This window comes from Podospora anserina, chromosome 6 (genome assembly GCF_000226545.1).
Source record: "Podospora anserina S mat+ genomic DNA chromosome 6, supercontig 3".
NCBI lineage: Eukaryota > Fungi > Ascomycota > Sordariomycetes > Sordariales > Podosporaceae > Podospora > Podospora anserina.
This window is the reverse complement of record NW_001914841.1, coordinates 84,734-98,953: the sequence shown is the minus strand read 5'-3', so window position 1 is coordinate 98,953 and position 14,220 is coordinate 84,734. Positions and strand designations below refer to the sequence as shown.

At 60.3% G+C, this 14,220-nt stretch overlaps 1 protein-coding gene across 1 annotated transcript; it reads right to left on the bottom strand.

Moving 5' to 3' along the window:
- Window positions 1-571: 571 nt before the first annotated feature.
- Window positions 572-13,952, bottom strand: PODANS_0_240 (uncharacterized protein; the record flags this gene model as incomplete). The annotated part of the gene is made up of 6 exons (XM_001904513.1): window positions 572-2,578; window positions 2,644-6,691; window positions 6,788-7,888; window positions 7,990-13,033; window positions 13,129-13,434; window positions 13,502-13,952. The coding sequence occupies 6 exons, from the start codon at window positions 13,950-13,952 to the stop codon at window positions 572-574; spliced, it is 12,957 nt and encodes a 4,318-aa protein (XP_001904548.1).
- Window positions 13,953-14,220: the final 268 nt, after the last annotated feature.

Genomic DNA, 14,220 nt, shown 5'->3' with positions numbered 1-14,220 from the left:
ATTACTAACTATCAAAATAGCTCCCCGACTTTAATGCTAACTACGGTAGACTAGCTTACTAAGGGTATAACGGCTATAATGCACTAGGTGGCTCTCCTTCGTGCAGAGGTCTCTTCGCTCCGTAAGGCCAATAAGGCACTAAGTAAGTGCCGGAGAGCCAAAAAAATACGTGTGAGGCTTGGAGGGTCACTTACTGTACAAGAGCCACAGGATCTACTGGATCAGAAGGCCGTGGGCGAGCACGTAATCCAGGAAAATCGATAAAGTGGTGGTGGTACAGGGGGGTCTCGTACGAAGACTCAGTGCTGTGGTGTATGCGGCAAGCCTGGCCATAATGCGCGCACTTGCCAGGAGGCTGCATATGCCTCAGACTCAGCTGTTTCTGATGTTATTATAGTTGGTTGATAGTTTCGTTGTATTATAATGGAGGATGGTATTCGAAGGGTGGTCAAAAGTGACCGGCCCACTTATATGACCGACTCGCTGATAAAGTACGTCAACCGAAAAAGAAGATTCGCATAACAACCCCATCAAAATCACCCCATCCTCCCTCTCCCTCGCCCATATAAAGCTACCTGGGACCTTTAACAAACCTAGGAAAAACCACCGCCCTCTTCTGCTGCTCAACCCCCCGAAACAACCCGGCAAGCAGCGGGTGCAAGCCGGCCGCCTCCGCCTTGTCCGTCCACTCCTTAAACGGCAGGACCTCGAACCGCCTTGCCCTTGTCTCCTCCCCATCAGCAAGATACCTCTCCGATTGCCCGGTGGCCTTCTCCTCCTCTGCCTCCAGGACCTTCCGCAACGTCGCCAGCTCCATGACGGTGCCCCCTGTGTGATGTACGTACGTGACTCCCCCGCTTTGAACACCCCTGGTCACCGCCCGAGTGTTGTCAGTGGTGTCAGCCTCCTTCACGTCATCATCATCAATATCGCCAACAGCCTGAGTGCTGCTGGCAGCCTCCACAACGACATTGACAATATCCTCAGCCACCTTCTCCAGCGGTACAAAGTCCATCGAGCCCCGGATTCCAAACCCACCGCTGGTCCCGTCCCCAGGGACGGCCCTCAACAGGCGCGAGTAAAACAAAATCCTCGGGAGGATGGGCGCGTCAGGCCCCACGGCCGTCTCGTCCTGCGGCGTCGTGATGGCCGAGGGCCGGTGGATCCAGACGCGGAAGGATCCCGCTTTAGTACTAGCGATACCGCCAGAAATATCGGCGAGGTTCTCAAGCATCCTCTCGCCCACCCACTTGGTGGCGGCGTAACCCCTAGCGACCGCATCCCCTTGGTCGGGTACCACCTGGGCAGACCGTACCGACTCCTCGTAGAGTATCAGCGTCTCGCTCTCCTCGGTCCCGTTCGACGACCCGAGCATGGGGATCTCGCCCGTCGAGACAAAGTGGAAGGGAACTGGACGACGCGATAATACCCCCGCCTCAAGGCACAGCCTCGCCAGCTCGGCGGTAGCGTCCACGTTGGCGGCCCGCAGCGTGGCGTAGGTCTTGGTGTGGGAGACCTCGGCGCCGACGTGGACGATGGTGTCTGCCTGCGCCGCGACAGATGCCCACTCGGCTGGCGTCAGGCCCAGCCGCTTTTGCCGGAGATCGCCAGGCAGGTAGATTAGGTGCGTTGTTGGGGCCGGCAGGGCGTTTGAGGCGACGCGGGATTTGATCTGTCGCAGGGCGACGCATATGATTTTGCCGATGGTGCCGGTTCGCTGCGAGGCTAGAAGGCGGTGGAGGACCTGGCGTCCGAGAATGCCTGAAGCGCCTGTGAGGATCACCGTTGGCGCGGTGTGGTTTGTCTCGGCCTCAGCTTCGTCAATGATACTGCTACTGCGCGGGAGGGGGGTTTGGAATTGCCCCGCCAGCTGGCGAAGTTCATCAGAAGGAGTCGCCTCAGCCTCCCAGTCGATGTCGATTCGGGGTTGGGGTGAAGCAGCAACAATATTAGCTTGCTGATTCGCTTCCTGCGCGGTGAGAAAGGTGGCCATGGCGCCCAGCGTGCTGTGCTCAAACAATTGCATCAATGGGACCGAGAGTCCCAGCTGTCTTTTGATCTGCTGCCGTAGATCTAGGAGCAGCATTGACGTCCCGCCAACGTGGAAGAAGTCGGTATCTTGCGCCGTGACAAGGGGGGTCTCATATGTATTATGGTGATTGACATGTTCACCCGGATGAGGCTGGGAGTTCAAGACCTGCTCCCATATGGCCTGGACGCGCAGCTCCATGTCTGTTAGGGGCTGTTCTTGGTGTGTGGTATTGGAGGAGGCGGACGATTGGTCGAGAGACAGGACCGCTAGCGCGCGTCGGTCCGTCTTTCCAGAAGTGGTGCGTGGCACTTTGTCAATCGGAATGAGCATGCTGGGTCGGACGGTACGCGGGAGTGGCAGGTCTGAGAGGAGGCGAGCCAGGTATCCCTGTACTCGTGAAGTTGCCGCAGTTGGTCCTTCTTCAAGTGGCTGCACGTCATGACTGAGGAACTCGGCATCCAAGACGACGTAGCCAACGACAAACTTGGAATCTTGCTCTGCAGCGGATGAGCACGAGGTCGTCGTCGTCCGCGCAACAGCAACAGCCTCGACCACTGCGCCCTCAGAGGCCTGGACTATAGTCTGCTCGATGTCCCGCAGTCAATGCGGACGCCGCGGATCTTGATCTGGGTGTCGTCGCCAATCCGGCCCTCGACGACTAGAGATCCGTCAGGCAGGAGGCGGCCTCTGTCTCTGGTGCGGAACATGGTTGTCCATCCCTTGCGTATGTATTCTTGGGTGGCGAAGGGATTCCGAACAAAGGCTCGGGCGGTGAGGACCGGCTGTTCGCCCAATTCCAAATATCCGCGCGCCACGGCCACGCCGCCGATGCAGATCTCGCCGGGCAGGCCGAGTGGCAGGGGGCGCATCTCCTCGTCGAGGATGTAGACGGACTCGTTGGCACAGGCAGGTCCGGCCGGGATCGTGGCCGGGGTCGTGGCCGAGGATGTAAGCATGGATGTGAGCTCGATGGAGGCGGAGCAGCAAGTTGTCTCGGCGGGGCCATAGCCGTTGAACAGCCTGAAAGGCCGCATGTTCTCGGGCGACGACTCGGCACCGACCCCAAAGTGCTCGCGAAAGGCACCGAGGAGTGAATGGTCGACGGCCTCGCCACCGCTAAGTGCGACGGACCAGTGAGAGCGCCGCAGAGCCGCGCAGTCGCCGTGCCGGAACCAGCTGCGGTACTCGGTCGGGGTCGCGCACGTGTACGTCACCTTGTGCTCGGCGATGAACTCGGTCACGGCCACGGCGTCTCCACGAAACCCGCGCGGCACAACTACAAGCGTCCCGCCCAAAGCCAGGGCCAGCATGATTTGCAGGACCGACATGTCGAAACCGGATGCGCTCTGCTGCAGGACGGTGACGTTGGAATCCAGCCCGTAGGTCTTGGTCGAGGATTCGACCTCGTTGGCAAGGTTGGCGTGTGTCAGGACAATGACCTTGGGAGTTCCCGTGGTGCCACTCGTGTGGAGGGCGATGGCTGGGTCGCGGGCATCCGGCACGGTCTGTATCCGCCGCTGGAGGTTGTTGGGCTTAAATGCAGGCTCTAGGACTGTTGACACTTCGATCACGGTAGTGGGGTAGGTATCGAGGGCGAGGGCAAGGGCGGTACTACCAGATTGTGTCGTTTTGTCCACGAGAAGGGCAGCAGGATGGCATGTAGCCACAACCATGGCGAGCCGGGCAACGGGCGTGCCTGGGTCCAGTGGCACGTAAACAGCTCCGATTTTGAGAATGCCCAGAATTGAGCAGATCCAGTCTGGCGTTAACTCCTGGTAGACGGCGACGTACTGGCCCCTGGACACGCCGTTTTCCATCAACGCGGCAGCGATGGCGTTCGTCTTGTCATCGAGCTGTTTGTAGGTGAGATAATCACCACCCTCGCTGCCGGTCGTCGTAACTGCAAGCCGGACAGCCAACTTGTCTCCATTTGCGGCCACCACGTCGTCGAGCCGGTGTGCCAACGTGCCGGGCCATCGTGTTTCAAATGCGGGACCTCTGCCGAGCTCCAACGCCTTGGTGACATCCGCATCACGATAACTCCACTCGCTCCCGGTCCCAACCAAGCTCCTGCTCGGTTCATGCGCAAACTCCCTAATCAGGTCCTCGAAACAGGCAGCAAAGACACGAACATCCTCCTGCTCGTAGAGAGCAGCCTGTCCATACACCGACACTAGCACATCATTACCTCCGCCTCCATCTCCGGTGGCGCTGCTGGCGTCGCTGCTGTTGTTGTTAGTATCAATAATATCCACGCTCAGGTCATAAGCTGTCCGCCCGAGCTCGAACCGCGGCGCCTCAAGCGTGCAGTCCGCAAACGGCTGCTGGCCGGGAAACCCGAGCCGGTAATCGAGGAAGGCCTGAAAAAGCGGAGCGTGCGACACGTCACGGGGCACGCGCAAGGCTTGCAGCACGGTGTCGAAGGGCGGCGCGGCGTGGCTCAACGCAGCAAAGGCCTTGTCGCGCGCCGATGCAAGTGCCGATGCGAACGTGGCAGGCCGGTCTTGGAACCGCAGCGCCAGGAGGTTCATGTAGGGGCCAACGCTGCCGAGCGTTTCTTCGTCGTGTCGGTTTGCATCGGCGATGCCGATGCAGATATCATCATCATCATCACCGCCGTTATTACTCGCTGGCTGATTCTGCTGGCCGCCATGGCTGCTGGCGCCGAGGCTGAGGAACCGCTGCAAGAGGATGCGGAACGCAGCGAGATAGAAATGAAAAGCGGTGCCGCCCCTGTGCTGCCGGGCCGCAGCCCGTACCCGTTCCGCCAGGGCCGGATCAAGCCTGAATTCGACCAAATGCACGTCGTACCGCAGCAAAGGCTTCCGTGCCGAGACCCTGGCACGCGACAGCGGCAGCGGCTCGGGGATGGTGGCGAACTCGCGACGCCAAAAGGCAAGGTCGCCATCCCATGCCCCGGTGATCTCGTCCTCTCGCTGCTTATCGATGAAGGCGCTGTACTGGTTGACCGCCGAACTCAGGGCCAAATTAGCCCGGCGGCTGTAGAAAGCCTCAAGGTCGCGGAGGATGATCTGGGTGCACATGCCGTCAAAGTTGACGTGGTGTGCGCCGATCATTAGGTAATTGTCGGTCGGGGAATCGGTCCGCGTCAGGAGGATGATGCGCATGAATTTGCCCCGAGCAAGGTCGTAGACGTGCTTTTTCAATTGATCAAATTCTTGCTCCACCTCCTCGTAGCTTCCTATCTCCCTGTGCTCCAGCTCTACTCTGCCCGTCTTGAGGATGCCCTGCTTGACGACATGGTCTTCCAGATAAAAGCAAGCGCGCATGCTCTCATGACGATTCGAGAGCTGCTGGACGGCCGCCTTGAGGTCCTGCACCCGCACCCGCCCCGTCATGCGAGTGAAGCCCGTATGGTTGAGGGTGGTCTTGTCCTCGAGCAGCGAGTGGACCACCCAGAACATGGACTGGGTGTGCGAGAGGCTTATGGATCTTTCAAGTGTCAACGGTTTGGTCATGACAGCAGGTATTTCGGACTGCTTGCCTTTTGGGAGCGAGACGAGGTCCTGGTCAGCCTCCCCGACCGTCTCGTGCGACATCCGGGAGGTGGCCTCGGTGGCTGGACTTGCTGGAGAGTTGGGGACTGATGACGAGGACGATGATGACGACGGGACCGAAGATCCGGCGGATGTAGGCCTGGGAGGCAAAGCCGAATCCGAATTAAGGCTCGGGACAAGCTCAGGGGAAATCTTGGCCACGGCCTCGTCGACGAGCTCGCCAATCGACACCCCGTTGAGAATCTTGAGAACGGGGATGCTGACGGAGAGCTGCTTGAGGAACCAAGAGCGGATGTCGACGGCGATGAGCGAGTCCATGCCAATCTCGTTGCTGCGCATCCTCATGAGCGCGTCGTCGTCGGCGCCCTCGATCTGCAGCATCGGCCGGACCTTGGCAAGGAACGAGTCTCTGATGGCCTCGTGGACCTGCGTCGTGTTCTGCGCCTGGAGCAGTCTCTCCTGCACCGAGGCGGCGTTCTTGCCGTTTGCGGAGCCGTGGTGCGCACTGTCCTCGTCCTCATCACGAAGCACGAAGCCCGCGAATTTCGGGTTGCCGAACCACCTGGGAAGGGAGGGCTCACCGGGCGAGACAAAGCGCATCCCGAGCCCGATGGCCGGCTCCTCACCCGGCCCCAGCGGCAGGTGGCCGTACCCGGAGTTAATGGCCTCGGCGAGGAGCTGGTACACGTCTATCTCGGAGACGCGACGCAGGCCGACGAGGAGCAGGCTGTTTTCGCCGTTGTCTGCCGACTCGCTTGAAAAGACGCCAAAGGCACCGGCGCCCGAGACGGCGCCGATGTCCACAATGCTGGCCGCCAGGCCCCGCTTCCGACGCTGAGCAGCGAGGGCGGGGAAGGCGGCGTTGGCGGTGACATAGTTGGCTTGCCCGAGGTTGCCTAGGACCTGCATCATGGAGGAGAAGTAGATGAAAAAGTCAAGAGGACGGTCGCCTAGTAGGCGGTCAAGGTGGCGACTGCCGTCTACCTTGGGGCCGAGAACGATCTGCATGTCTTCGAATGTCATGTCACGGACAAGTCGGTCACGGAGGACCATGGCTCCCATCATGACTCCAGCGAGGGGAGGGAGAGTGTCGCAGATGGTCTTGTACAAGGTCTCGACAGAGTTGCCGTCGGTGATATCACTGGCACATGATGATCGATTAGTAAGAAGGTCGTTCCAGGCAGATAGGTGCCGAGAGAAAGGACAAGAATAAGGATGAAAAAAAGTGAAAACTGACTTAGCAAAGATCTTTACAACAGCGCCCTTCTTCCGGCAGCTCTCCTCCCAGCCAGCCTCCACATCGGGGCTCCTGCTACTAATGACGACGTACTTGGCCCCCTTGGCAATCATCCAATCACAAATGGAAAGTCCAAGGCCGCGCGAAAGTCCCACCAGCCAGTAGGTCCTGTCCGACTTGAAGATAGGCTTGGTATCTAACCGGCTGATACGGGCTTGCACAATGGGGGCAGCTTGCCAATCGAGCACTGCAAGAGGGTCCTGGAGCACCGAGGTGGCAGCAGTCAAGTCGCTAGCGCTGACAGTATGGACCGTGAAATCGACATCGACGTCGATAGGCGGCGGCATCTTGAGATCCTCTTGCGCATGCTTCAGGGCCCGCTGGAGGGTGTCCCCCAACATTCCATGGGCACTTTCTGTCGCGGAACGGTAAGGAGAAGGTGACATTCCAGACAGGTCCCTGCCCGGTTGGCCCTGGAAGGCGGCGGTGGTAAGACGGTCCACGCGACAATTGACAGGCAGCACGGCCGCAATTCTCTCTGTCTCCGCCGGGTGGGAGTCTTGGGCCGATGCGATGACGAAGCGAGCCAGATCCTTGGGCAGCCGAGATCGTATCTCCCTTGCTGGTAAGAAAGCTGGGATTGAGATGGTTGTGGCAGCAGCATGATCTCCCCCAGTCGTCTCGGCACCCCGACTGGTCGTAAAGATGGCATTGAGACTCCGCTCCGCCGCCCGCCGTCCCAACACGCGCGCGAGACCGCTCGAAGCGTTGTGGAATGTGATGCTTTGGCCCGGCACGAGACCCTGGAGTGCAGACTCGGCGAGGAGGTGGGCGGCAACCTGGACCAGGAGCTTTGCGTCCTCAGTCTCACGGATTCCCGGAGACGACGGCGAGGTAGTAACACGCCCCTTGGAGTTGGCGATAAGAGCGGTGGCAGACCTTGGGACCCTGACTCTGGACGTTAGAGACTCGGCCAAGGCCAAGAAGCGGGAGTCACCGGCCTCTTCTTCCTCCTCCAGACCCAAAGTCAAGAAGAGCGGACCAAGAGGAGTATCGACCGGGGAGATGATTGCGGTCGTCGCACGCAGCTCCGTAGTGTTGCTGCCCAACTCGGAAGCCAGTTTATCCGCGTCCCGAAGCAGGGAGGTGTCGACAACCCGGTAACCCGTCTTGTCCTTGTCCTTCTCCGTCTCCACCGTGACGGCAGCGTCAGCTCGCGCACGTCCAGCTCACGCGTAATGGTCCGCCTAGCCGAGTTAAACCGATCATTGGCGTCAATGTCGGGCAGGAAGCGCGGCACCAGCTGGTGGCCACGCGCGTCCACGGCGATCTCGGGCTCGACAGACCACAGCGGCGGTTCCTGAGCCTGCGTCGTCTGTACCTGAGTCTGGATTCGGGCGAGATGCCGGAACCGCAGCAGCGCCTCGGCGAGGAGAGCGGCGTCCGCTCGACCGTTAGCCCCACCACCAGGGTGGAGTTCGGGGTCCAGATCGACGCACTGCACCCGGAGGCCGGGGACCTCGTGGACGACGGCGCGGAGGAATCCCGCGCTCATGCCGGACGCGGCGCTGTCACCCGACAGCTTGCCGCGCGTGACCCACAGGAGGGTATGCTCGACGGCCACGAGCCTCTTGAGGGCGTCGAAGCTGGCCGCCGTCAGATCCTCGAATACGGGGGAATCAAGTTCCGAGAGGCTTAGCACGCAGGCGTCTGGCGACAGGTTGGAGTGCCAGTCCGCAGGCAGGTCAAGCAGACGCTTGAAGGTGATGACGCTGCCCGAGACGTGAGGAGCAAGGGCGCGCTTGATTTCCGACACGACGCGACCCGTGCGGAGTGTAGCCCCGCCTATGATGACTAGGTCTTGCAGACTTGCACCGTCACCACCACCACCACCGGGGAAAGGAGACGACAGCGGCTCACGCAGAAACGAGACCGTATCATCAACGGCCTGCGAGACAAAGACGGCGTTGGAGTGCGTCTCCTGGACCGCCTCCAAAGGCGTGATCGTGTCCACCCCCGAGAAGCCGCTCTCCCTCAACAACTCGTCCCAATGCTCGGGCCCCACGAGCGGAGAGAGAGTACGGCCTTCGTCCATTCCTGTCCACCAGCCTGGCATGGTGCCGAAGATGAAGCCATCGCGGGCAAATGTGCTGTTGGTAGATTCGTTGACGATAAGGAAGCCGCCGGGGCGTAGGAGCCGACGGAGGTTGCGCAGAGTTTGCCCCAGTCTTGGAGTTGCGTGAAGGACGGACGCTGCCACTATTAGGTCGTACGAGCCTGGGGTGTAGCCCTGTGAGATGGGGTCCCGCGCCGCGTCCAGTGTCTTGAAAATCATGCGCTTCGCGTAGGGCGCAAAGATCGAGGTGGCCTCTTCGAAGAAGTAGGCTGAGATATCGGTGTAGGTATACGACGAGAATCCCTGGGCTCCGATGTGGGCTAGGATGGGCTTGGTCGCGGCTCCGGTCCCGGCGCCGACCTCGAGGATGTTCATGTTCGGGTAACGGTGCACGAGCTGCTTCACCGCTCGGCCCAGCCATTGGGCACACTGATTCGAGCCAACGGCGTCGGCGTAGTACTCTGCCAGAAGCTCGATGGGCAAGGGAACAGTTTGCTCCGGAACGACAGGCGCCGTGTTATCGAAGATGGGAGACATGATCTCGCCGACCTTGTGGATGATGCGGATGTCAATGCAGTCCTTGAAGGGCTCCGTAGCAGCGAGAACATCTTCTAGGGTGTCACTGGCCCACTCCTTGCGAGCATGCTTGTGGCGGCCCTGGTTCTGAAGCCCGTTCATATGACGCGCAAAGGCGAGGTAGTGGCTGTAGGTTGGGTGGCTTCTCACGGGGTGGTCGGGAGCCAGATCCCGCTCAAACTCGCGCAGGTAGAAGAGGGCGGCACGCTCGGCGCCCACAACGAGGTTGCGTTCGAACGGCGTGGTCTCAGCATCCAAGGCCAACATGTCGTCGCCGTCCGGACTGCCGTTCGCCCAGCGCATCCTACCAAATATCCTGTCATCGTCGGCAGCCGTCGCACCAGCAAAAGGGACGGTGCGTACGCCTTCGACCTGAATGGCGGCGTGTTCTGCAGCCCAGTTACCTCTTGGTGCAGCAAAGATGTCCACGTCGCCCGCCATGCCTGTCTTATCACCATCGGCACTAGCCTCCGACATGGCGGCCACGTGAACGGACTCGGCCTCTCCCCAGCCAGACCCGCAGAGGGCTGGGTTCACCCGAATCCGCTCCATAACGGTGGGGACGTGCAGTGACCAAAGCTGACCATCGCCCGGATGGCAGAAGGCAAGAAGTACGGCTTGGATGGCGCCGTCCAGCGTGCCAGGGTGAACGAGAAGCGTGTTCTCGTATGACGATTCTGATCCCGATTCGTCCAATGGCCGCCGCGGCGGGATGGAGACCTGGGCAACAGCCTTTCCCAGCTTCCTGCGAAGGCTAGACAAGGCGCGGAACGGCCCAGTGTATCCATATCCGCGGTCAGCCAGGGTCCCATAGAAGCGGTCGTCGGCCACGTCGACCAAGTTGGGCGGGTCAGCCTGGCGCGCAGGCAGCAAGCTCTCGTCGGGCTCGCCAAGCAGAACCTCGACGTCGGCGCTCGCGGACAAGGCAAAGGCGTCGGGGTCCCGCCCAGAACCAGAAGCCGAGGAGTAAGTAAAGTGTGCCCGCAAGCTCTGGCGCTCGTCGTCCTTGAGGATGTTCTCCAGCGTCACCAGGATCTCGACGCCGCTGTCATCCTCGCCGAAGGATATGGCCTGCAAGATGCGGAAGTTGGAGATATCGATCAAGCGAATCGTGTTACTACTATCACCACCGGCATCGGCAATCTGCGGGAGCTGGCGCACAGCCTCGATCAGTGTCGATACATATCCGGCAGCCGGGAAGACCGTGCGGCCCTGCAGCTGATGGCCCGACAGCCATGGGATCTCGCGCTCCCGGAGTATGTTGCGCCAGCGTTGTTGCGTGGTCGAGATCTCGGGCTCGACGGCTCCGAGGATGGGATTGACACGCACCTTGCGAGTGCGAAGGCGGCGGGAGCGTCGCGACTCCCTCCAGTAGGCCCGTTCGTGGTTCCACTGGTACGAGGGCAGCCCTTTCAAAACTCGGTACCCGTCGCTCTTGGCGGCGCCGGCGGCGATTTCGAACGATTCAAGGTTGACCAGTGACTGGGACGTGCTCTCCTGGCTCCAGAGGAAGCCAAGAGCAGCAGAGAGGGCGACATCGGCCGCGGTGCCGCGGGCGAGCACGCCATGATAAGGGATGTCACGGTTCAGCGCCTCTTGTATGGTCTGGGTTGCTGGGCCCTTGAGCGCCGGGTGCGGGCCGATCTCAATCGCGAGGTCAAACGTTCCAGTCGCCGCCAGTGCCTTGTTCAACCCCTGGTAGAAAAGCACCGGCTGCACCATATTGTCAGACCAATAGCTGCCATCTTGCAGTTTTCCCAGCGCTTCAGGGGAAGACATATCCAGGTCTGGGTACACAGTGGAGTACCAGACAGGGCGGCCCTTGGAGTTGCCAGGGGCAGGAGCCCGCACCTTGATACCACTGCCGCCAAGGGCCTGAATGTACGGCGCCGAGCAAGGCAGCATATGGCTCGAATGGTACGCCTTGTCGACCTTGAGCTTGCGATTGAACTTCCCCTCGTCCTCGAAAATGATGGCCAACTCGTCGATGGCGTCTTGGTCGCCTGAGAGCGTGACGCTGGCCGACGAGTTGCAAGCCGCCACCGTGGCTGCGCCTTCGAACTCGGCAACAATCTCGGCCGCGTCCTCCATCGAGGTGCCCACGGCCATCATGGCTCCCTTGACATGGGCGCCGCTGGGGCTGGCAGCGCTGGACGCGGTCAAGCCCCGGAAGTAGGCCACCAATAGCGCATCGCGGGCTGACAGGAGACCGGCGGCATAGGCGGCGCCAATCTCGCCGCTCGAGTGCCCAACGGCTCCCGTGAACTCGACGCCTGCAACGCGTAGGAGGTCCACCTGTACGATCTGCAGCGCCGTGCAGAGAGGCTGAGACAAGGTGGCCTCGTTTAGACGGCTTGTGGCGGGCGGGGCCCGCAGTTCCTGCTCCAGAGACCACCGAGGCCGCTGCGACTCGGGAAGGGCGGCCAGATGCCCTTCGAGCTGGGTGATGGTTTGCCGCGCCATGGGAGAGCGATTGAGTAGCTCAGCTCCCATGCGGGCGTACTGTGCGCCTTGACCAGTAAAAACGGCGAGTACTCGGGGCTTACTGTTCTGCGGCAGCAATGACCTCCGTCCCAGCGCCGTCTTGTTGGACTTGGCTTCTTCTAACCTTGCGTCAATGCTGGATCGGAGTTGCTCGATTGAGCCAGCCGGGAAAGCCACCTTGAAAGGCAGATTAGAACGGCGCTGGCGCAGAGTCCATGCCAGGTCGCGAGGGTTGAGCGCGGTGGCGCTTGGCCCGGCCAGATATGCAGAATAGGCCTCGAGATTGGCAACGAGGGATTGCTCCGACGCAGCCGAGAAGACGTAGGGCCCCATTGGAAGTTGCTCGGGCTGGTGTTCGTCATCGAAACCACCCTCACTCTTGGTATCAATCAGCAGCCCACCATGACCATACACTCCAAAGGGAAGTGCCGCGGGTCGTTGTGGAGAGAGTAGAGTCTTTCGACTTATCAAATTCGAACTGTGAAGCTCGGGAATGTAGTTCTCGATGACGGCATGCGCGTTGGCACCTCCAAATCCAAAGCTGTTGATGCTGGCACGGCGCGCTTGCCCTGCAGGTAGAACCGGCCACTCGCCCAGGGAGGTAGGGATCTGGAGGCTGTGGTAAAAGGGCTCAATTTTGGGGTTGAGCTGGTTGAAGTGCATGTTTGGCGGAATCAAACCATGCTGAAGCGCCAGCGACACTTTGATCAAGGCCGCCACTCCGGCGGTTCCCTCGGTGTGGCCCAGGACCGTCTTGATTGAGCCGACATAGATCGGCTGCTGTGACTGTGCCTGTGGGGTACCATCTGGGAAGAAGGCGGTACTGAGCGCTTCGGCCTCGATCGGGTCACCAGCTGGCGTCCCGGTTCCGTGCGCCTCGACGTACTGGGGTCTGCCGTCGCCAAGGTAGTCGAGGCCGGCTTTGGTATATGTTTGCCGGATGAGCGCGGCTTGCGCCTTGGCGCTGGGCATGGTGATGCCGCTTGTGGCGCCATCCTGGTTGACGCAGACCTCGCGAATGATGCAGTCAATATCGTCGCCATCTTCAAGTGCGGCACTCAGTGTTTTGACTGTGGTGAAGCCGTTGTGTTGATTAGCGGTCAATATTTTTATTTTTTATTTTTGGTGAAACCAGAGACAAGCACCAGCTTCAGGGGAAACGTACCAACCACTGCAGCCACACCGTCTCCTCGCGCATATCCATTCGCCGCATCATCCCACATCCGCGATCTCGAGTCCGGTGACAGCATATTGAGCTTGCTTTCGCTGACAAAGTACTCGGGTCCAAGGAGAAGGTTGGTCCCGCACGCGACGGCTGCGCGCGACTCGCCCGACCGCAACGCCTGGGCCGCGAGGTACACGGCGTACAAGCTGGACGAGCAAGCCGTGTCGAGCGTCATCGACGGCCCGTGCCAGTCAAAGAAGTAGGAGACGCGGTTGGCCATAATGCTGCGGCCTGTGCCGGTGGCATCTAAATTGTCATGCCAGAGTCAGCATTTCCCTGGTCTGGATACTGGATAATTATTTTTTCCACTTACGGTACGTGGGCAGCTCATCGAGGTCGCGGTATGCTAGGAACTCAAAGTCGCTGCACATCTGGCCCGCGTACACGCCCGTGTCGCTGCCGCGGAGGCTCTGGATTGACTGCCCCGCCGACTCGAGCGCCTCGTACACCGTCTCTAGTAACAGGCGCTGCTGTGGGTCGATAGCGCCGGCCTCGACAGGCTTGATGCCAAAGAACTGGGCGTCAAAGGTCCGCACATCCTCCTCGATGAGATACGAGGCCTTGACGTTGGAGCGGCCGTGGTACGAGCCGTCAGGGTGGTAGAAGCCCTCAGCGCTGAAGCGGCTGTCTGGGATATCTTTCAGCACGTCACGGGGCTCTTTGAGCAGGTCCCATAGCTTAGAGGGGCTGCTGGAACCGCCCGCGAAGCGACAGGCGGAGCCGATCACCGCGATGGGCTCGTTGGTCGACTTGGCCGAAGACATTTTGGTTCTTGGTTTCTGGGACTGATCAACAGACAGGACACGACACAAAAAGGCTGTGCCGTCTAGGCGAGTACCGCAAGTTCAAGTCAAGGGCTTGTTGTGGTGGTGCGGTATTTCGCTCTTTGGGTACATGTAACATGCTCAGCTAAAATCTCAGATGTCGCTGTCGAAAGTACTCTGAGGCTCTCTCCCGACAGTCGGGGAGCATTCTACACGACCTATATCTCACCTTGCTGCCATTGAGGTTCTTCACGGAAGCTCATTTTTC